At 41.2% G+C, this 25,309-nt stretch overlaps 1 protein-coding gene across 3 annotated transcripts in view; it reads left to right on the top strand.

The window, feature by feature from the left end:
- The window catches only part of myocd (myocardin), a 115,632-nt gene that overhangs the window by 24,649 nt on the left and 65,674 nt on the right, over positions 1 to 25,309 (top strand). For all 3 annotated transcript variants that reach the window (XM_073917965.1, XM_073917964.1, XM_068224677.1), the window contains exons 2-3: positions 1,217 to 1,276; positions 2,229 to 2,313. In XM_073917965.1, the coding sequence (XP_073774066.1) occupies positions 2,277 to 2,313 (37 nt within the window). In that variant the 5' untranslated portion in view covers positions 1,217 to 1,276; positions 2,229 to 2,276. The remainder of the gene's footprint in view (positions 1 to 1,216; positions 1,277 to 2,228; positions 2,314 to 25,309) is intronic.

Below are 25,309 nucleotides of genomic sequence, written 5' to 3'. Positions count from 1 at the left end.
GGACTCTCCTACAGAGGGCTGGAGAAGAGGAATATTGTTGAAAAGTGAAACGGTTCGAGTCAGGAGGAAATCTAATGCTGCAGTTATTTCAGGACGTGGATTTCTCCGTGTGACTCTCAGAGACTCTAATGGCTTTCTGTGATGAAATGAGCTCGAGCCCAAATGTGAAGGCAGTAATGTTTATGAGGCGACTAACCAGGAGAGGCTCCACATTTAACTGCTATTGTGAAGTTATTCAGGAATAAAGGAAAATAAATACAATTTACTGCTGAATAAATAAATCCAGAAGGATTTCATACCATGAACTAATTCTGGACGCGGGTTACAGGACACCAATAAAACCTGAAACCTAAACCTATAAAGCCTAAAAATAAAAAGCCCATGACAAATGATTGTGAAACAGTGTTTTTTTTTTTTTTTTGCATTTGTAATGATTTTACAGTGACTCGATATGTTTTATTCGGTTCTTCAGATTTAATTTCATTTTAAATGTGATTTTCACTAAAATGCTGGATCCTTCAGTTCTCTTCCTCACTCATTCATATTCCTTCAGCTTAGTTAATTCATCAGGGGTCACCACAGCGGAATGAACTGCCAACTATTCCACAGAAGGTGCCCTTACAGCTGTAACCCAGTAGTGGGAAACACCCATACATGCATTCACACACACACACTCATACACTACGGCCAGTTTAGTTGATCAGTTCCCCTATAGCGCATGTGTCTGGACTGTAACCGGAGCACCCGGAGGAAACCCACACCAACACGGGGAGAACATGCAAACTCCACACAGAAACACCGACTGACCCAGCCGAGGCTCAAACCAGAGACCTTCTTGCTGTGAGGTGACAGTGCTGACCACTGAGCCACCATGTCGCTGTACAGTAACCGTATATGAAGTCCAAATAAGCTGCAGTTTTGTGTGTGATCAGTCTAAGCTCAGCCTTTATCAGTGGTAAATCAATCCTGCATTCTTCTGAAATCACATTGTGAATGGTCGTGTTTCCCTCCGGCTTCAGCTGGTGATGCTGCACTTTTTCCATCCACACAATCGACAGTAAACAGAAATAAACAAACACAGAAACATGCTCTCTCTTACAGCCATATCAGAACTGATTATGCACAGCGCATTCCTCTGCTCTGCTAACCGCCTTCTGCTTGTGTGGTGAGCTGTGTGGAGAATGGGATCTGTCATGTGTGTTTGTTTTCTCCATAGATCTGCTGTGATGTTTGCTGAACTCTCACACGATGATTCTGCCATCAGAAACACCCTGAAGTAAGGAATAATGTGCAATAAATATCATCAGACATTTAAAGACTGGGATGTGAGTGTGGTTGTTGAGCATGTTGTTGTTTTTAAATGTGAACACAGTTGAGTCAGAGCTGTTAGCCCTCCTGCTCACTTTCAGTCTTTTATATGTTTTTCCTCAAGTTCTGTTTACCAGAGGGAAGATTTTTTTCAACACATGTCCAATCATAACAGTGTTAATAACTCATCTCTAATCACTGATGTGTTTCCTCTTCTCCATGATGACAGCACAGAATATTAGACTAGATATTTGACTAGTGTTCAGCTTACAGTGGCATGTAAAGGCTTCACTAGGGTAATGAGGGTAAAGTTAGGGTAAATAGGCAAGTCATTGTATAACAGTGGTTTGTTCTGGAGACAATCCAACACTAATATTGCTGAAGGGGTGAATAATATTGACCTTAACATGACTTTAACACTATTAAACACTGCTTTATTCTAGCCCAAATAAAACTAATCAGACTTTCCCCAGAAGAACAGATATTAGAGGAAATATAATAAATATTAAATTGGAAGGCTGATCATTTTCCCTCAACTCTATGAGATTTTGAATTGTGTTGCTTGTTTTTTTCATGGCATATGTCTTGTTTTCAAAGTTAGTATTAGGTGAGTTTTTCTTTAAAACAAGCAAAATAATCTGCTAATGGGGTGAGCAGAATAATAACCTTGCCAGATTATTGATCTTTTTTTTAGGGGAAAACTTAATTTTGACTCATTATTTCTGAAAATCTTTGATTTTACCTCTTGGTTTAAGAATCTCTAGATATTCGGACTAGAAACCAGACAAAAACTCAGAGTAAGAGCAGCATTTCTGCAGTGAAGTTCAGTAATGATGATTCTTGAAGAATTAGGAGATGTGTGTTGATGAAAGGCCTGTAAGATCAGGATTTCATGTTTATTTACATCTGTTATTGCTCAGAGCGAGGCTGAGGACGGTCTGACCTGATGAAGATGATAAATATTAATAATGAATACACCGCTGCTCTGTGAAGACGCTGCCTCAGGTAAGACTTCATTGCACACACTGCAGAGCTCTTTACATTCTGATGTCACTTTTATGCGTGATACATTTCCATTCAAACGTTTGAGGCCAGTAAATCCAAATACTGTTGTTTTATTTAATGATTGGAGCTTTTGCTGCATCCTGACATCTGTCTTCTTTAAAATGAGACCAAGGGCTCTATCATACTCCCAGCGCAATGTGGCGTAAGGCGCGACGCAGTTATTGTTTGCTAGTTTTAGCTTGGTGCAGGAGTCATTTTGACATTTTGTGCCACGCTGTTTAAATAGTAGATGCATTTGCGCTCATATGTGCACTCATAGGCGTTCTGCTCTAAAAAAGCAGGCGTGTTTTGGCGCGTTGCTATTTTGAGAAACTATAATAGTCTGTTCTTTAGACCAGAATAAAGCTGGTCTATTGTCCGGCGCAGAGTGCGCCTCGCTTACACACTGCTTAATACACACAAGATGTAGAGCAATACACAAATATCTTGACATATGAAAAAGATATAAAATGTTAAGGATATATATACAGTAGGATATAAATATAAAGGATTAAAATATTACGAAACATTTTTTTTCTAGCCTACATAAATATATAAACCACAGCCTTCATGCCTTCTTCATTTCAGGAGGCTTTTTCAGATCATTCAATTTGCTTTTGTATAATGTTATTATTATTAGCAGTATTATTTATTATAACTCTGTTTATATTTGTTTTATTAAAACAAGCTTATATTTGTCCTCCTGTCAGGTTTCAGATCATATGGGGCGCAGCATGTGTATTAGGATATAACTCAGTTTTTGAGCACACTTCATTATTATTGTTCAATTATTCCTCTGCTGGAAATCAGAACTGAATTTAGGAATAGCTTTGAAACAAATCTTTGCGCTTAACAAACTAAATCTTTTACAATTTACAGGCTAATTGACGTCTGTGAGTAAAGTTTTTAATATGCACGAGAGTGAAAGTGAAAGTTAATAATTGATCTGTCATTCTGGCGCTGCAGATGCTCTGTTTAACTGTATTCTTGTTATTGAAATGCTCAGTTTTTCCATGTACACTTACTTTACGTCATGTAAATAGCGAATTCGCTTATGGCGTGATGCAGCTGGCTCTTAAAGGGAAAGGGAGATGAGACTCTGATTGGCTTATTCTCAAAACACACCTATAACTCATTAAGAGAATAATCTCAACCATGTTAGACCATCTGCCACGGTGCAAATTGGATTTTCCCATCCTTATGTTAGCAAGATGGATTCTAACGCCCTGAATGCGTTTGCGCCCCTGAGTTTTGCACTTTGTGCATGGATCGTCAAAATAGAGCCGCAAGGCTGAATCTGGGCATTGTAGATTGAGGTGAGATTATAGGCTCCACACATATCATCCATGTTGTCCCGACACAAATCAATGAAGTTCACTTAACACTTTTAACAAGTTCATGTGGACTGAATCAGTTGATCAAAGGTGTCCCAATGAAATCTCAAGAATTGTGTTGCTTTAGCTCATTTAATTTAAGCAGTTTGCACAGGTAAAAAGCTTTGTATTGAGTGTGTGTTCAGTAAATATGAATGGCAGATTTCTGTTTTAAATGAATGTGGTGTTTATCCACCCTGTTAATTTCCATAGAAATATGAAGCAACACAACTGTCCTCAGGGCTGATAATAATCATACATGTTTCTTGATCATTATATTATAGCGATTGCTGAAGAGATGTGAACACTCCACTGAGGAAATGCAGCTTTCCATCACAGCATTAGATGACGCTTCGCTTTCAGTATATTTATGTCACAATATCATTACGCTTCTGATCAAATAAGCTCCGCAGAGGAGGCTGAGGTGTTCAGAAGTCCTGCTGTGTGTCTCTGATCTTGAACTGCTGGATGTTTTGAGCATTATGGAGCGGCTGATGCTGTTCTCTAGTGTTTGCACTGGAGCAGAAGCTGGGTTCACAGCCCGGTTTCTGACAGGGATTAAGAAGGATTGTGCTCATCTGAAATGATTTCACCTTGAAGGAAAATACCTGAGAGTATTTCACAATCCAGTGAGTAAAGCGTGTGATCCACTGAGTGTGTTTCACTGCGCTGAAGCCTCATGGACTAAACACAGTCAGAGAGACGGGGGGAACTCGGCACAGATAAGAACGCTGATCAGAAAGAGGAGGCAGTTTATTCTGTTAAAAGGCTAACATGCTTATTATGTCGCTAACGTGATTTATCATGTTTGGTACACTGTTAACAGTGAAGTGCATGTTTTTAGCACATCCATGCCTTGTTGTTACACATGTTTAACATGTTCCTAGCACATTCATATTCTGCTAGCACATAACATGTTGTCAACACATTTCTGGCATGTTTTATTATAAATGGCTAACACATTTAGCATGTTCCTATATGATTTGGCATGTTTTATTCCGTTAACATGTGTACTGTGTCGTTTCTAGCATGTTTAGGACGTGTTTGGGACATGGTTGTAGCACATTTATAACACATTTTAGCAGTTTGGTTACATGTGTAACATGTTGCTAGCAATAATTAGCATTTGGTTAGCATGTTTCTAGGATGCTCATGTTTTATTGTTTGTTAATAGCGGCTAACATGTTTATGATGTTGGTGATTGTTCATTTTGCTAGCATGTTTAATGTATTGCTAATGTTCAATGTGTTGTTAGCACATTTCTACCATGTTGTAACACATGGTTAATACTGCATGATCCTAGCATGAATGACCATGTTTTAGCATGTTTCTACAGTGTATATGCATGAACAACTACAACAAATGCCTAACATCTTTAACATTTTGCCATCAAGAATTTGTGGGTGACGCGCTGGTTCAGTGGTCAGCACTGTGGCCTCACAGCAAGAAAGTCTCTGGTTTGAGTCTCGGCTGGGTCAGTTGGTGTTTCTGTGTGGAGTTTGCATGTTCTCCCTGTGTTGGCATGGCTTTGCTCCGGGTGCTCCGGTTTCCCCCACAGTCCAAACACATGCACTATAGGGAAGCAGATCAACTAAACTGTAGTGTATGAGAGTGTATGGGTGTTTCCCAGTACTGGGTTGCAGCTGGAAAAGCATCCTCTGTGTAATAAATATGCTAGAATAGTTGGTGGTTCATTCCACTGTGGTGACCCCTGATGAATAAGGGAATAAGTTGCAGGTGAATGAATGATTGAATGTCTAGACTAGCATGTTTAACTAGCATGTTTTAACGTTTACATTAATTAGCATGTTGTTGTCATGAATGATTATGTTGTTGACATGTTTCTATTATGCTAATTGTGTTAGCACACACATGTTTATGAAGCATGAGTCCTCTGTTTTCATTGTGTGGAGATATCGTGTGTAGTGATGATGGTACAGTGAGTGTGCGTCTCCTCGGCTTCTGTAAATGAGTATCTCTGATGCGCTGTAGATGAACACCTGCTCTGTCGACGCCGCCCTCGAACACGAGCAAATATTTTGATAGCAGAAAGCGGCATAAACAGCATCGGTGTGTTTGTGTATGATTTTGTGTGCACACTTCACCATGAAGAATGCAGGAGCGCTCCTCTGTCCGCGCTGTCTGTCTGTGGGGGATTATGGGATGGCATGCGGTCCGTGATGTCCTGAGCTGATCTTCAGGCCTGCAGATGTTTTATTAGTTTACTAATTGCATTTGCATAAACATTCCAGCGCTCGCTCTGCATCGCGCATGTTTCCACAAGTGTCTGTCGGAGTTTGTGTTCAGTGAGCACGCTTTCCCACTTCCTGAACATGATATTGAGAATCACTCGGGAGAAAACGCTGGGGTATTTTCACCGAATACTGGCCATATTTAACTCAACCTTTGGGGTGAAACGAGCCAGCATTATGTTAAGAGTGTAAAAGTTGATGGGATGATGTGCTGTGGCCTCTGTAGTGTGGTGTAAATATTTGCCTGTGGTATGTAAGTGTGTGCTGATGACCTAAACACAACAGCACTGATGACAGGGGAGTCTGTTTATTACTGAGCTGCACTACAGATTACACTCTCAACACTGGAGACACACATGGACAACACCACCACTGAGTCCTGTCATACATCCAGCGCAGTAAGACGTGTTTGCCGTGATGTGTTGCCATGTTCAGAGCAGCGCAACAGTAATTTTCACGTTTTGCTCCACGTTGTTTAAGAAGTAAATCCATCATCTTCTCTCTGTGGCCTCGTGTGTGTGCTGCTCTATGCTGGAGGTGTGTTAAGGCGCATTGCTGGAGCGCTGCAATTCTGAGGATCTGAAATAGACCGACAGCACCATTGACCAACTAAACGCTGCTGTAAAGTCCAGCAGAGCACGTTAGTTATGAGCCTTAAACACACACACACTGCTGAACACACACATAATGATCAGCAACACACACACACACACACACACACACACACACACACACACACACACACACACACACACACACATCTCTACAGACGAACAACTAAAGATTAAAGTGATCCAGTAATGATGATTTCCTCCATCAGTATAAACACACTGCCTCCAGGCCTTCTTCACCTCGGGGGGCTTCTTCAGGTTATTGATGACCATCTGCATCTGTATGATGTGATTATTATGATCAGGATTATTGATTATCTGCAGATTTATAATAAACACAAGTGTAGATGTGTCCAGCTGTTGGCTTTTGGAGGCGTCTGCATCAGCATATGTGGATAAGAACAGGACGTGTGTTTGGATATAACTCAGTTTTCTGAGCACGCTTCATTATTATTGCTCATTTATTCCTCTGCTGGAGATCAGAACTGAATTTAGAAACAGCTTTGAAGCAAATCTTTGAGCTTAACAAAGGAGATTAAACATGTGGGCTGGTGGATGTGTTCAGTGGAGAGAGTTTCCACCGTTTCCTCACTCCACCAAAGTAAAGGAGTAAAGTAAAGGAGTAAAGTAAAGGAGTAAAGTAAAGAGTAAAGTAAAGGAGTAAAGTAAAGGAGTAAAGTAAAGAGTAAAGTAAAGAGTAAAGTAAAGAGTAAAGTAAGGAGTAAAGTAAAGAGTAAAGTAAAGGAGTAAAGTAAAGAGTAAAGTAAAGAGTAAAGTAAAGAGTAAAGTAAAGGAGTAAAGTAAAGAGTAAAGTAAAGGAGTAAAGTAAAGGAGTAAAGGAAAGGAGTAAAGTAAAGGAGTAAATTAAAGAGTAAAGTAAAGAGTAAAGTAAAGAGTAAAGTAAAGAGTAAAGTAAAGTGTAAAGTAAAGAGTAAAGTAAAGAGTAAAGTAAAGGAGTAAAGTAAAGAGTAAAGTAAAGGAGTAAAGTAAAGGAGTAAAGTAAAGAGTAAAGTAAAGAGTAAAGTAAAGAGTAAAGTAAGGAGTAAAGTAAAGAGTAAAGTAAAGGAGTAAAGTAAAGAGTAAAGTAAAGGAGTAAAGTAAAGAGTAAAGTAAAGGAGTAAAGTAAAGGAGTAAAGGAAAGGAGTAAAGTAAAGGAGTAAATTAAAGAGTAAAGTAAAGAGTAAAGTAAAGAGTAAAGTAGAGGAGTAAAGTAGAGGAGTAAAGTAAAGGAGTAAAGTAAAGGAGTAAAGTAAAGAGTAAAGTAAAGAGTAAAGTAAAGAGTAAAGTAAAGAGTAAAGTAAAGGAGTAAAGTAAAGGAGTAAAGTAAAGAGTAAAGTAAAGGAGTAAAGTAAAGAGTAAAGTAAAGAGTAAAGTAAAGGAGTAAAGTAAAGGAGTAAAGTAAAGAGTAAAGTAAAGGAGTAAAGTAAAGAGTAAAGTAAAGAGTAAAGTAAAGAGTAAAGTAAAGGAGTAAAGTAAAGGAGTAAAGTAAAGAGTAAAGGAGTAAAGTAAAGGAGTAAAGTAAAGGAGTAAAGTAAAGGAGTAAAGAGTAAAGGAGTAAAGTAAAGGAGTAAAGTAAAGGAGTAAAGTAAAGGAGTAAAGTAAAGAGTAAAGGAGTAAAGTAAAGAGTAAAGTAAAGGAGTAAAGTAAAGAGTAAAGGAGTAAAGTAAAGGAGTAAAGTAAAGGAGTAAAGTAAAGGAGTAAAGTAAAGAGTAAAGGAGTAAAGTAAAGGAGTAAAGTAAAGAGTAAAGTAAAGAGTAAAGTAAAGAGTAAAGTAAAGAGTAAAGTAAAGAGTAAAGGAGTAAAGTAAAGGAGTAAAGTAAAGGAGTAAAGTAAAGAGTAAAGTAAAGAGTAAAGGAGTAAAGTAAAGGAGTAAAGTAAAGGAGTAAAGTAAAGAGTAAAGTAAAGAGTAAAGTAAAGAGTAAAGTAAAGAGTAAAGTAAAGAGTAAAGTAAAGAGTAAAGTAAAGGAGTAAAGAGTAAAGGAGTAAAGTAAAGGAGGCTCGTTCCTTATCCTTGCGCTGCAGATGCTCTGTTTAACTCTGTTCTCGCTAGTGAAGCGTTCAGTTTTTACTCTTACAGAGTCGCCATGTCAGTAGCAAATGCACCATGGAGTGACACAACTGACTCGTGTATCTGCTTTCTGCAGTTGATCAGTCAAACAGATTGACCTGTCACTAAAATAAATGATTAAAATAGAACTAAATTATAATTCACATTTAAATTAACATGTAAAGATTTTTAAAATGAATTACGCCTTTTATTATGGTTATATAAAGCAGAGGTTTAGTACACTCTATAAAAGGCCTAACCTAGAGTTGGGTCAAATATGGACAAACCAATGCTATCTCACTGCAATTCAGAACTTATTGATTTAGTGGCTAATTTTTATGAAATCTCATTCATTCAATTTAGCAGATTTGCGTATCCCCCAATGACGGTTAGGTTTAGGGGTGGGGTTTGGTGCCACGCCTCCTTTTAAATTGAATACATATTCATTAGACTGAACTCCATGAATTAGCCACTAAACTGACGAAAGGTAAAATAATTATGTTTCCTCATGGGGTCAAGCTGGACAAACTCTACTGTTGGGTTCATTCATTCATTCATTCATTCATTCATTCATTCTCCTTCAGCTTAGTGCCTTTATTCATCAGGGGTCGCCGCAGCGGAATGAACCACCAACTATTCCAGCATATGTTTTACACAGTGGATGCCCTTCCAGTTGCAACCCAGTACTGAGAAACACCCAAACACACTCATTCACACACTATGGCCAGTGTAGTTGATCAGTTCCCCTATAGCGCATGTGTTTGGACTGTGGGGGAAACCGGAGCACCCGGAGGAAACCCACACCAACACAGGGAGAACATGCAAACTCCACACAGAAACACCAACTGACCCAGCCGGGTCTCGCATCTGTGGAGCCGGATGTAGAATGTGATATTCCTCAGAGCTTCACCCTCAGTGTTTAGGGTTTAATTGCTGTGACTGTCTGATATTCTGCCAGATTAAGGACAGTGTGTCCATCACTGAGCACAGGATTAATGTGTGTTGTGGAAATAAGTGACGTGACGCTTCAGCGCATCAGAGATCTTTCCTCTGCAGTCCAGCGGTTTGCCAGAAACACCACCAGAATCCTCCGTCAGATCTTCATAGAGAACGCCGTACACAATGTTTAATCAAAATCACTGATTCTTTGATCAAATTGGGCCGTGTACACCTGCTCACCTCATGTGTTTTCTATTTACATTTGATCGCATTAATATGTCTCTGCTAATTTAGTTTTCCCAGCTTGTAGTAGTTGATCAAAAAGCTATTTATGACTATACACTAGCAGTGGAGTTTACTGCGATGTGACGGGGCGCCACCTGAAATCTTGCCAAGGGTGCCAAATTGGTTAGGGCCGGGCCTGGAGAAACGTTGCTGCTCTGATGAGTCTCCATTTCTGCTGACACATTCGGATGCTCGGCTCAGACAGCATGAAAGCATGGATCATCCTGCCTTGTATCAGCGGTTCAGGCTGGTGGTGGTGGTGTAATGGTGTGGGGGAGATTTTCTTTGGGTCCATTAGTACCAATTGAGCATCAACGCCACAGCCTACCTGAGTATTGCTGCTGACCATGTCCATCCCTTTATGAGCACAGTGTCTCCATCTTCTGATGGCTACTTCCAGCAGGATAACGCAGCATGTCATAAAGCTCAATCATCTCAGACTGCTGAACATGACGATGAGTTCACTGTACTCAAATGGCCTCCACAGTCACCAGAGCTCAATCCAATAGAGCAGCTTTGGGATGTGGTGGAACGGGAGATTGGCATCATGGATGTGCAGCCGACAAATCTGCAGCAACTGTGTGATGCTATCATGACAATATGGAGCAAAATCTCTGAGGAATATTTCCAGTTGCTGCTGAATCTCTGTCATGAAGGATTAAGATTAAGTTCTGAAGGCAAAAGGGGGTCCAGCCTGGGACTAGTAAGGTGTACCTAATAAAGTGGCCGGTGAGTTTATGTATGGTTTGGTTTGGTTCATTAATTATAAAACCTTAACCAATACTTTTGTAAAAATCCCACTGGGATCTAAAGGAGAAATGCCTCCTGTAGCAGGATTGCTGATAAAGGGGAGGAGCTAAAGGCCTCTACAGGTTCTGATTGGTGCGTAGAATCCCACACAGAAAAACATGCAGCCAGGCAGGCAAACTGAATCCAGATGAGCATCTGAACATGTGCAGTTTGTGCAAATCTCTGTGTTGATTGTGTTGTTGTGAAGAGTTTCTGTCATCAGAGCTGCGCAGGAGAGGAAAAGCATGGAATATGGCACTGTGTGTGCATATATGTGCTCATTTCCCAGTAAACTGTGGCAGCTCTTATCACATGGGAACCAGCTCTTATCTGATGATATCAGCCTATGAAAGCAAGAGCCCAGTTTCCAAACGTCAGGATTTCTGCATTCTCAGGATACTTTCAGCAGAATATCACTATATTAAAGCTCAAGTCAACATCTCTCTCGTTTCGTGAAGTTATTAAACAAGAGTTTATTAAAACTAAATCTGCAATGACAGCTTGTTGTTGGTCAAAAACGTTTTTGACTGACTAAAATAAAGTAAAACATTCACAGAGCAAGATAACACGTCACCGAGGAATGAGCTGAAATACAATATTAATAATTAAAATCAATGACTGTTTTTGGAATTCATCAGCATTTATTCCTGTGTCTGTAAAGATATCTGTCTACATTTCTGTCATTGTGATGCTCAAGTGTTTTGGGTTTATGATCATGTGCAATAGTGTGCAGTGCTGTATTGTCTGGGTTGGTGTTGTATATTACACTACAAACTCTCGAGATATTATTTATTATATTATTTCAAACTACTAAGATGTCAGTAAAGTCACTTTGTTAAACTGCAGAGTTGAATTTAGTGTTGGACAGAGCAGAGGTCAACATCCCATAATGCAGTTCACCACCGCAAATCAACACTTGTGAATGATTAAATATAGAAACCGTTGATTAATGGATATATTTTAGTGTAGATGATCTTCATTATAGCTAAAGTCTAAAGTCTGGCACACATCAAGCCAACGGCAAACAAGTAGCACCACAGAGTCTGGAGCTAAAAGCTGTGTGTGAACACACCAAACAGACGACAGCCGACTGAACCCAGAGCCGCATTCTGCATCTGCACATGAGGATGTGTCTTCACCCGTCGGGTTTCTGCTCGGTTTACTTACTACTTCACTACACCACACTCACTCTCTGAAGTTTGGTGAAGGGGAAGCTGAATTGATTCGCTGCTGAATAGCCAATCAGAGCGCTCTCTTCAGCTGATTCTACACACTAAATCTGGTCAATAAGCTCTTTTGGTAGGGCCGGGACACACCAAGCTGGTCGTTCATTGGTCAGTGTGTGTCCGGCCAGTGTGTTTGGTATTTTCCACACGCTGCCTCTCATTGGGTGAATGTCTGATCTCATTGGCCAGATTCAGCATGTAAAATCCACATCTGTCTGTCAGAGAGCACTCTGATTGGTTATTCAGCAGCGAATCAGAGCGCGAGTGAGATGTAGATAGATGAGCACGGAGCACACAGAGGACGGCTGCATTTCTCAAATATTATCAGGCTATATGATTACTAGATTATCAGACACATCTGCGGGAGTCGCTGAGAGACGAGCACTGTGATGATGGAGCTGACCGCTGCTGTTTGCGATTTATGTTGGAAGTTGCCTTTCTCTTTGCAGAATCAGTAAACAGACACTGCCCCCTGCTGGAGCAGAAACACACACTCTCACCTCAGTCGTCTGTTCGGTGTGTTCACCTGCAGCTTTTTGCTCCAGACCCAATCAAACACGAGGCAGCAGCACAGTTGGGTTGTGTTGGTGCTTGTTGGTTGGTGCGTCACAGCCCTAAACCTGACGAGAGACCGCATCTAGAACCAGCACACACTTTCCGCAGCAATGAAGCCCATTGGCCGGCCATTGGTTTGCTGTGTCCGGCTCTTACACTCAGACTCGGTGTGTTTCTGTTGGCCGGAGTCTCCACCGCCAGCGCTCATGTGAACTGAGTTACTGTGAACGCTCTTATCGTGTCGGTGATCCGGGACTTCACTGCAATCACAGCCGCTATTAGACTCTTGGCTACAGAACAGTGCTGTTTACATGGCCAGAACACGGCTGATTAACGTCAAGAACATCACAGCAACCCAGAACACTGAGACAGACAGAAAAGCCCAGGGGGAACCCACAGATTTATTCACTTCACATAACACTGCATACATGAAGGATTAAGGCAGTTCTAAGTAAGGTGTACCTAATAAAGTGGCCGGTGAGTTTATATATGTAAATTTTGTTTGGTACTTGGATTATACAGCTTTATTCAAGACTTTTTAAACATCCCAATGGGATCTAAAGGATCTGTAGCACTGGAGCTGTGTGCATGATGAGTGTGTTTTCCACACGGCTGTGTGTGTATTTCTGTAGATTAGCTGTGAATGTCAGCAGAGCAGAAGGTTTGATTATAAACCCACTGATCATAAAGAACTGACAGTGCTCTAAACACACACACACACACACACACACACACACACACACACACACACACACACACACACACACACACACACACACACACACACACACACACACACACACACACACACTGTACAGTATCTGGCTTTGTTGTGCAGTGAAGAAAGCCATCCGTCTGGAGCGGTTTACAGTAGCAGAAGCAGAATAAACAGGTGGAACATTCCAGGCACACAGTTTGTTTGTGTGTGTGTGTGTGTGTGTGTGCATGCATTCATGTGTGTGTGAGTGTGGAAAATAGCTGATATGATCATGACAGATAATGATTTTAGATCAGTTTTTACACTTACAGAGTCGCCAAATAAACAGCGGATGCGACACGGAGCGACGCAACTGACTCTAGTAGGGAACGAGAGACCAGACTCTGGTTTGATGCAGGTTCTGATCATGATCTGCCAGAACTCATGAAGAGAGTCAGCACAGCCCTGTTGGACCATGCGCCGGGTGCAGAGTGGATTTGGTGCACTTGTTGGCGCACTTTTGTGCTATGAGCTTTAGACTTGCGGCTAGATCCTCTAAGCAGAGCCCTGTTTTTCTATTTCAGCAGTTTATATGAATGTGAATATTGTAATTTGGCATTGTGAGATGCTTTATTCTGCTCTCTTCTTATGTGTTGCTGTGTGTTTCTCCTCTCTGTGCTGGTCTGTAAAGTCTCTGAACGATCTCAGCAAGTATTCATATTCCACAATGAATTAAGATGATGTGATTAGCTTTAGACGCAGCGCTTCATGCCATCTTCTCCTCAAACGCTGCAGTCATAAAGCTTTATTATGATGAGCGGATGAGAGTCTGATATGGCTGTTATCAGTGTGCCGTGTTTAATGTCAGCCTCTTCATCCTCTTTAATAGACATGTCACTTTGTTTTAAAGTTCATCCAGATTATTCTCAGGCTCTGCTCTCCGCATTGTTGCTCTGTTTGTGTTATCATATCTCTGTGCTTCTCCACAATCATCTTTTTATTCTGATCTTCCATAAGAGCATAAATAATAGCGGCGCTTTAGAAGCACACGCAGCTCCATTAGAGCAGATCTGGCACTGAATCTGTCCAGCGCAGGTTTATCTGCTCACTGAGGACTTTCTGATGTTCCAGAGAGAGCATGCCCACCCAAGATGCCTGCGGACGGACACACACACACACACACACACACACACACACACACACACACACATATACACAAACACACACATTCACACACACATAGACACATATACACAAACACACACACACACACACACACACACACACACACACACACACACACACACACACACACACACACACACACACACAGCACAATACATACAAGCACACACACACATGCACATAGAGTACACACATACACAATTACAAACACACACACATGCAAACATAAACACAAACACGCATACTGTATACATACACACATGTGCGCGCACACACACACATACCTTACACATATGTACACACACAAAAACATAAACATAAACATAAACACAAATACATACAAATGCACACATGTACACACAGACTTGCATACAGTATGCACACACACACACACACACACACACATATATATATATATATATATAAACACAAATACATAAACACACACACATACATATGCAGCCATGCACACACACATGCATATATACACACATAAACACATTCTGTACACATACACATACATAAACACAAATACATACAAACACACACACACACACATGTAAACACAGGCATACATACAAACACACACATGCACCATACACATACCATATACTGCATACAAACACATACATTTATTTATATGTACACACACATATAAACACAAACACACACATACATAAACACATACACCTACTCATACACACACACACATACATACACGCACACACATGCACATACCATACATATATTTACAAACACACACACACACACACAAACACACACACAAACACACACACACACACACACACACACACACACACACTACAAATATGTATGTATATATATATATATATATATATATATATATATATATATATATATATATATATATATATATATATATATGTGTGTGTGTGTGTGTGTGTGTGTGTGTGTGTGTGTGTCAGTTATTCTAGTTCAGGCTGGTGAGAATAGATCTTCACACACTCTGGATATGTTGTGTTCGCGCTGTTAAAGCTGTGCAGCCGGTTTGAGAGGGTTCCCATGACGGACTGGTTCCAGCAGCCGCTCCAGTCTTTATTTTAAACTCATGGGAAAGCTATTTCTGAAGCGGCCCACAAAACACTGTTTATTAGCAGGTGCACACACACACACACACACACACACACACACACACACACACACACACACACCATCAGCTAAGAATAGAGGCGCAGAGTAAACACTGATCAGAATAGAGTCCTGCGTCAGTCTCAGCGTGAGGAGGATCCTGCTGTAATGACTGATGGAATATTCCTGAATGAAACTCGTCTGCTGAGGAGGACCGGCGCTTTACACACCTGAAAACAAACACATCATGCGGGATCTAAAGGATATGATTTTTATTCATTCACTCATTTTTCTTCAGCTTAATCGCCTTTATTCATCAGGTGCTGACCACTGTGCCTCTGTGCCACTGCCTATGTTTTTTGTAGATGAAACTAAATGAGATTAACTGAGAGTAATTAAGATTAATATAGAGTAAATGAGCGTAAGTGGGCATAAAAGAGAGTAAATAAGAGTAACTGAGTAGAGTAACAGAGTAAATGAAGGTCACTGAGAAGCAGAAATGAGAGTAAATGAGAGTAATTGTAAGTAAGTGAGAGTAAGTGAGAGTAAGTGAGAGTATGTGAGTGGTGTGATCTGCGTGTGGGTCTGCAGTAAACATCACGCCGCTGCAGGATGTTGTGTTTGCGAGTCTGTATGCTCTCCTGCACATAAATATTTCTGCATTCTGTGCTGCTCTCCTGCGTGTTTGTGGGAAGCTCTTCAAAACAGTCTGAAAGCTACTTGTCGGGTTTGAGCTTCAGGTCTGTCAGTTGTTTGTGTGCAATGCTGTATACACAGCTGTCAGCGGCAGAAACACCCTTTACACACACACAACGTCATCCAGAGAAACACACTGCAGCATACTGGAGCATGAGCCACAGTGAACTGATCAACTCTGTACTCAATAAATACTGCAGGGAACTGCTTGTAGAAAGATATAGTATTGGGTCATTTGTTTATATTACCATTGTTGCTGTGTTACCATAGCAACTGTAGAATCACTACTGTAAGTTAATTACTATAGTTGTTATAGCAACTGTAGAATCACCACAACAGATCAATTACGATAGTTATTGTGTTACCATAGCAACTGGAGAATCACCACAACATATGATTAACGTGTGTGTGTGTGTGTGTGTGTGTGTGTGTCTGTGTGTGTGTGTGTGTGTGTGTGTGTGTGTGAATCAGTGTTTTCCCATGAGCGCCTCTGCTCTGATGAATGTGCGCCGGGTTCTTCTTCTTCTCCTCCTTTCTCTCCATCTCTTGGTCTGGATCTACAGTCCCAGCGGAGCAGCAGAGAGCAGAGTTTCCCAGCTGACGCTCTGCTCCCGCAGGCCGGCTCGTCTGACGGGGTTTCCCCCAACGCTGGACTCGTCCCAGGGGGTCTCGCTGGCCTGTTTCCACCACAGCTACATTTAGATCCGCTATAATAAGAGCGATGCAGCGCGTGAAAGACCCCGAGAGGAGAGCTCACGTTCAGCCTGATTTAAAGCCAGACATCAGCTGAGATTTGTGGCTGTGAGTTCTCCGTTCACTCCCGCAGACTGATGGAAACTCACACGCATCAGATAAGAGCTCTGAAAAACATGCGGGAGAGCCGTTCCCAAAACACACCGCAGCACATGGCATTATTTACCGCATTCTTTACCTTTCAGGACACAACAGAAGAGCACGCTCTGGAGAAACATGCTCTTATTTCATTTAGTTCTGCTGGAATAAACTAATATACTCACCGGCCACTTTATTAGGTACACCTCACTAGTCCCGGGCTGGACCCTCTTTCACCTTCAGAACTGCTTTAATCCTTCATGGCAGAGATTCAGCAAGCTACTGGAAATATTCCTGAGAGATTTTGCTCCATTTTGACATGATAGCATCACACAGTTGCTGCAGATTTGTCGACTGCACATTGCAGTTGCTGTTGTGTGTTCAGAGATGCTCTTCTGCAGAGCTCGGTTGTAGCGAGTGCTTATTTGAGTTACTGTTGCCTTTCTATCAGCTGGAACCAGTCTGGCCATTCTCCTCTGACCTCTGGCCTCATCATCAAGGCATTTGCGCCCACAGAACTGCCGCTCACTGGATATTTCCTCTTTGTCGGAGCATTCTCTGTAAACCCTAGAGATGGTTGTGCGTGAAAATCCCAGTAGATCAGCAGTTTCTGAAATACTCAGAGCAGCCCGTCTGGCAGCAACAACCATGCCACGTTCAAAATCACTAAAATCCCCTTTCTCCTTCACATTCGGTGAATGTGTATATGTATAAATATATATAAACTGCTGTGGTCAATATTATTAGCCCCCTTTAGAGATATAAGTATTTCGATTGGCTACAGAACAAACCACTGTTGTCTAATGGCGTGACAAAACCATTTTCAAATTTAGGTGCTAATAGACACAAATTACTGAAGTTTAAGCCTGTAATATACAGCTTTTTTCTTATTTATTATTATTTTTGAATGGATAAAGGTAATCCATTACTATCTTCTGTGAGTACAATAGAGGGAAGTTGTTCGGTGTCACAGAATGTTTGTCTCCACCAATAAATGATTCAGTACAGTATTTTTCTGTAAGCATTAACACTGTAAAAATTACAGTAAATTACTGGCAATTTGGTTTGCCAGTAAGACACTAGAGTTACAATTGTAATTTTAAAAATACAGCACAATTGTAATTGTTTATTTACAGTGTGCATGTAAAGGTACAGTCTTACTGGCAACCTAAACTGACAGTGATTTACTGTAATTTATACAGTCATTTTATTCATAATCTACTGTAACATTTATGAAAAAACTGTACATTTATAAAGCTTTTTATTATTTATAAATCTAAATGAAAACACAGAAATTATAAAGAAAGTAATTATAAAATCAAATAAAAAACGCATACAAATACAAACATGCATAATTAATAAATAAATAAATAGGACAGAACCTGTGCAATGTTCATTGTTAATATTTTGGTGGTCATCAACTAGTGCACTAAAAGAGAAGCGTTTTTGACCCCTGCATACTTCATCCCTCAGCAGGGATTAGGGCACAGGGATGAGCCCTTCCGAATGGAACGCAGATCATGTCACTGCTGACCCAGATGTAAATCTCCAGCAGCAGGTCAGCATGTCATAATAAAAGCCTCCCGGAGCTTCATCACACGTGTGCATCTGCTGAGGGTACACACACACACACACACACACACACACACACACACACAGTCCAGGAAAACTCCTCTGCGGACACTGAGCCCTGATGGAGGCTGTGTTTTCACTCCAGCACTGATCATCTCGCTGCAGGCATGCTTTCAGTACTCAGAGTGTTTCTCTTGTTTCTTTTCCAAATATCTCAATATTCTGAAATCAAGAAGCATTTCTAGACGAGCAGAACATACAGTGCTGTGTTCAGAAATAATGAGTCAGAATGAAGAGAGTTTCTCCTTAAAACAAGCAGAATGATCTGACAAACATGACTTTACTTAACTATTTTACTCTTTTACAGCCAAAACTCATTTAATTTGAACAGTATTTCTGAAAACAAGACAATGTCTAGAAAAACATTCTAGATTTAAGAGTTTTCAGATATTTGGGCAAGAAACAAGACAAGAACTCTGAGTAAGCAGTCTCTCTCACACACACACACACACACACACACACACACACACACACACACACACACACACACACAGTCACTGCAGGGCATGTGAGGATTAGCGTTCGGAGTGTCCCGAGCGTGTGCTGTGTAATTTAATTTCATGCTTGGACCTTCTCTCTGAAGTGGAGAAGCAAAGCGGTCAATTGAAAAGAGAGAGAGAGAGAGAGAGAGAGAGAGGTGTGTGTGTGTGTGTGTGTGTGTGTGTGGGGGGGGGGGTATTCTCTTGCATGATTATTACTCTCACAGGAAGAGGATTAGACCCAAACCTCCAGCACTGAAGCTGCAGCAGCAGACTCTTCATCCTCTTCATCCTCATCTTCTTCTGCTTCTTCTTCCACGTGCTGGGTTATTACCTGCCTGTTATTAAGATATGAGCTGTTTATTAGCATTTATACAGTATTGTCTTATTTTGCATCCCTAATCCTAGCCAGTGTGTGTGTGTGTGTGTGTGTGTGTGTGTGTGTGTGTGTGTGTGTGTGTTTCATAAACTGTGTGTGAGGGGACTACAAATTGCCGGACTCAGTAAAAAAGACTCTAAACAAATTGGAAAGTATTGTTCTGTATCTGCAATAATAGGCAGTCTTCATGTGTGGAGAAGACGATGCCATCTCTATCCTTAATCCAGTTATTTAATACTGCACGCAGAATGGACTGAGTGTTTAATAGTGCCACGCAAAAGATCATCCATGACTGCATGCTGCTGTACTGTGAAACATTACGGGCTCCTTATGATTATTTGGATGCTGTGTTGCTCTAATAGTATTAGTCATTCCAAATAAAATGAATCAAGTGTGTGTGTGTGTGTGTGTGTGTGTGTGTGTGTGTGTGTGTGTTTGCATATACAGTTGAAGTGCCAGAATTATTTGCCCCCTTTGAATTTTAATTTATTTTTTAAATATTTCTCAAATGATGTTGAACAGATTGAGGAAATGTTCACAGTGTGTCTGATAATGTTTGTTCTTCTGCAGAAAATCTTATTAGTTTTATTTGGGCTAGAATAAAAGCAGTTTTTAATTTTTTAAACACCATTTTAAGGTCAATATTTTTAGCCTCTTTAAGCTGTATTTGTTTTCAATAGTCTCCAGAACAAACCACTGTTATACAATGACTTGCCTAATTACCCTAACTTTACCCTCATTACCCTAGTGAAGCCTTTACATGTCACTGTAAGCTGAACACTAGTGTCTTGAAGAAGATCTAGTCTAATATTCTGTGCTGTCATCATGATGAAGAGGAAACACATCAGCTATTAGAGATGAGTTATGAACACTGTTATGATCAGAGATGTGCTGGAGTAATCTGCTCTCCACTACACAGAAACTGGGGAAAATAAACAGGGGGTGAATAATTCTGACTTCAACTGTGTTTGTACTATGTGTGTGTGTATACAGTGGTGTGTTTGCATGTGCTTGTATGATGTGTGTGTGTGTGTGTGTGTGTGTGTGTGTGTGTGTGTGTGTGTGTGTGTGTGTGTGTGTGTGTGTGTGTGTGTGTGTGTGTGTGAGAGCAGTGATTATGATAAATCTCTATAGCGACTCGATGATTTTCTCATGGCTGAATATACAGTAATTATGTTGGTTTAGTTCTGCAAATTGAAAGCAAATAAACGTCCAAATAAAGCTCTTCCACACGGAGAGACGCAGCAGCAGCACAGCACAGCACATCACACACTGCAGTGCTTTTTCTGTCAGCCGCTCCGCTCCAGTGTGTGTGTGTGTGTGTGTGTGTGTGTGAACATTGTGTCGTTTCACAAAATGTAATGCCGCTGACCTTCACTCCGCCATTGCTCCACAAATACCACATTTTTGACTGTTTACTAATCACACACACTCTTGCCAATTAGACAAACACTGCTGACCATATTAGTACTGCGCTCTTCAGTCCTCCTCTAAACTCACACGCGGAGTGTGTTCGCCTCACATTCGCCAGTAACAGATTTCTGAATGATCTTTACGTCATCTGTTGGAGTTTCCATCAGTGAATCTAAACAATATGTTTACTTTGCAATCATTAAACAAGACTTTAAACACTCTAATGTCAGTAAATCAGCACTTACACTCAGCGGCCACTTTATTAGGTACACCTTACTAGTCCCAGCTCGAACCTTTTTCCCTTCAGAACTGCCTTAATCCTTCATGTCAGAGATTCAGCAGCTACTGGAAATATTCCTCAGAGATTTTGCTCCATGATAGCATCACACAGTTGCTGCAGATTTGTCGGCTGCACATCCATGATGGCAATCTCCCGTTCCACCACATCTCAAAGCTGCTCTATTGGATTGAGCTCTGGTGACTGTGGAGGCCATTTGAGTACAGTGAACTCATTGTCATGTTCAAGAAACCAGTCTGAATAGTTCTTGTTTTCACAGAAAAGTCAAGTTGACAGTAGATGATGACTGAGAGTGATTGTTCACTATTCATCCAATACAGGAAAACATTGTACAACAATAATGCCGTCCTCGACAAGACTAAATAAATGACTAAACTAATTTATTCAAAGAAATTCATACAGCAAGACATTCAGTCACACACACACACACACACACACTCGAACACACACATGCACACACAGCCCCGCTCTGCATCTCCCGCTCGAGCTAAACCCTGTTTGAAACGGGCCCTCACACACTCCTCCTGCAAGCGCGGCGCTGAAGCAGTGGCAGATCTTCAAAGCGTTTGCTCTGTGGATGTTCATGATGACGCTGGATGTTGAATTTCTGCAGATCTCTCCACTTATGGAGTGTGTGTCAGAGCGCCGTCTCTCTGCGTCGTGTCAGCGCAGTGTGTGTTTGTCTGTTGTTTCTGCAGGTAAATGTTCTGGCAGTGGAAGAATTCAGTGTGAGCTAAAACACACACACACACACACACACACACACACACACACACACACACACACACACACACACACACACACACACTCAAACACTCTGCAAACATCACCGCGTTCACCCCCTCACCGCTACTGATGAAGAAGCGTTTTTAGATGAGCAAATAATAATGTTGTTTTCCAAAATAATGAGTCAAAATGAAGAGGGCTTGTCCAGAAAATGCTTCATGATTTATGAATCTGTAGATATTTGGACTAGAAACGAGACAAAAACTCTCAGTGAGAAAAGCCTTGTTAGCAGTGTGTTTACTATAATAGCGCTACATTACTAATGTGTGTTTAGAGGTGTTTAGCCAGCGCGCGCACACACACACACACACACACTGAATCAACATCACACACATTCAGCACACGCTGATTACAGAAACAACAGGAACGCTAACAACAGCTTAAAATACAGCGTGCTGTTTACGGCGTTCTGCCTGCTGTGACGTGTGTTTTAAACAGGCCTGTCACTCCGGCAGCGCCGCTATTCATCATGACTGACACTTTTCCAGTCACATTCGGGATTGGAAAAAATGACCTTCACTGTGGAGGATGTGAGCGGCTCTGCAGGAGATTAATGAGATCAGTGTTTGCTATAAATGATGTTTCTGTGTCAAAATAAGACAAGATGCTCATAGTGTTTAATCACATGCCACAACTACCTGCTCCTCCAACGGCTGTTCTTCACTCCTGCTCACACAGAACACCTTTGAGGCGGAGCTATCAGTCCCATAGAATGAGGCTATCAGTCCTCTACAGCAAGCCTGTCAGCCAATCAGTGCATATCATTACTTTAGGGTGGGACTATTAGTCCTTTAGGGCAGGGTTATCAGGTCTTAAGGGCGGAGCTATCGTTACTTTAGGGTGGGATTATTAGTCATTTACTATGGTGCTATCAGTCATTTAGGGCATGGTTATCAGTCAAATAGGGCGGGGCTAATAGGTCTTTAGGGCGGGGTTGTCAGTCATTTAGGGCAGGGCTATCATTTCTTTAGGAAGGAATTATCAGTCATTTACTATGGTGCTATCAATCATTTAGGGCGGGGCTATCAATCATTTAGGGTAGAGATATTGGTTCTTTAGCGCGAGGCAATCAGTTCTTTAGGGCAGGGCTACCAGTCCTTTAGGGCGGAGCTATCAGTCCTTTAGGGCGGGGCTATCAGCCCTTTAGGGCGGAGCTATCAGTCTCTTAGGGCGGGGCTATCAGTTCTTTAGTGCGGGGCTATTAATTTTTTGGGCGGGGTTATCAGTGCTTTAGGGCAGAGCTATCCATCCTTTAGGGCGGGCTGTCAGTATTTTTTCATTTCAAGACCAGTTCAATAGATCACGATATGGGGAAAAAGGACAATGTTAACTTCTGTTTCATGCTAATGGTAAGGGTTCGTGTAAGATAGCCACTCCAAACCCAGTTGCTCAGATTTGATTTTAGATTACTAAAACTACCATTGTTTACTGTGCATTAACCTGCATGTGTTCACTTAAAGAATAATGTGTACGAGCAAAACAAGCACACATGCTGATTTGTCGCAGACTTTAAGTGTGAACTGGTCATCGCCTGAAGGGTTTATCAGCTGTCAGTCAGATGATGATGCTGAATATGTGATTCTCCATCAGGGCAGGTCTCTGTGGTCTGCAAATGTTTCCTTCAGCTGGTTCTTCAGATGGCTTCTGTAAATGTCACATGGCTTTATTTGTGTATGGCGGTTTATTATTCTCAAGTTAAGTGCTGGACTCAAACATATAAATAAACTCAGTTTAAACACAGCAGTTGTAAAATTTCCAGCATATTTCTCATGCAAATTGTCATTTATATCTGTCTCCATGCCTGAAATGTGTGCGCCTGCATGCTGATGCTTTCAGTGCTGTGTTATTATTCTTATATATGTAACTCCGCCTTTCAGACACTACTCTATTGGTCAGACAGCACTACTCTGCTTTGATTGGTCAGTAGGCGCTACTATATTATAATTGGTGTAATGGTTTCACTCCACTATTTTCTGATTGGTCAAGTGATCCTCTTCTGCACTGATTAGTCAGATGACTCTTCTCATCTCTGATTGGTTGGATGGTTCTACTCTGCTTTGATTGGTCAAAAACTCTACTCTGCCAAACCTTTAAATAAAAATATGCTAATGAGAACACACCTACTGATTCTGTTATTCTCCTGATCATTACATTAATTTAGATAAATGGTAAATAACAGAGTAATAAACCTCTGGAGGCTGTGTTTAGTGGAACGCTCCTCCACATACAGTGCTGTTCTAGTCTGCTGTGTGTGTGTGTGTGTGTGTGTGTGTGTGTGTGTGTGTGTAGGGCCGCACTGATGTTGTCCTGTATTAACCTCAGTGCCACTGAGACTCACCAATCATCCTTCGGCTTTCCTGCAGCGTGAATAATGCTGTGTGTGTTTAACTTTACCAGGAGAAAGAGGCCGTCTAATCTAAATACATAAGGTAATATAAATACTACCAAACCATATCATCTGCTGGACGCCGTGTGTGTGTGTGTGAGTGTGTGAGAGAGAGAGCATATTTAAGTCTGTGTGTTCGTGTGTGAATCTCTTTCTCTTTCTGTGTACGTGCGTGTGTGTGTGTGTGTGTGTGTGTGTGTGTGTGTGCGTGTGTGTGTGTGTGTGTAAAAGTCTGTGTGTGTGTGTGTTTCTCTCTGTGAGTGTGAGTGCATGTGTGTGTGTGTGTGTGTCTGGCTCTCACGGTTGGCACGGTCAGTGTTTAAAAAGCTCCCGGAAAGTTTACAGTGGCTGTACTTCTGCTGGCTTTTGTGTGACAAGCTTTAACGCAGCAAACCCATCACGACGAAACACTCGGACCTCCCTGGAATCTGCGCTCAATTTCCATTCATACGTTTCCACATTTCTTCCTCCTGGTTTGGCGGTGTGTGAGACGCGTCTGAATCTCGACTGCAAACCAAAACATGTTTCTATATAATGCAGACGCTTTCAAAGCTGATAAACAGATATTAGTGATAGTCGCAAGCAACATTTGAGTCCACTGTGCTCAACATATGCATGAAAATAAACCATATACAGTAAACATGAGAATAACGCTGCAGTATTAATAGTTTCATCTCTTTCTACATTTGATCATCAGCCTTTAAACACAGACACTCACAGTTTATAATAATAGAGCAAAAATCAACAGCAATCCCTCCATCTGTCCTGTCTAGATTGTCTTTAAGAAGTGGATGGTCAGCGCTGTAAACAGATGAGTGCTAGTGTGTTGTTTCTCGAAGCTGCATTAGTGAGGGAGTGTTTCATGTTGGACACAAAGGCGTTTCTGCGTCTCTGGATCTGTGTGTTCCTGCTGCGGTTCATGGTCATGTGCGGATGTCATCAGTGTTTCAGAAGTCTGTCAGCCGTTTATGAGGATGTGGACGAGTTA

The sequence above is a fragment of the Danio rerio genome, chromosome 12 (assembly GCF_049306965.1).
Source record: "Danio rerio strain Tuebingen ecotype United States chromosome 12, GRCz12tu, whole genome shotgun sequence".
Lineage (NCBI taxonomy): Eukaryota > Metazoa > Chordata > Actinopteri > Cypriniformes > Danionidae > Danio > Danio rerio.
The sequence above is the reverse complement of the archived record's forward strand: the minus strand, read 5'-3'. Positions and strand labels throughout refer to the sequence as shown.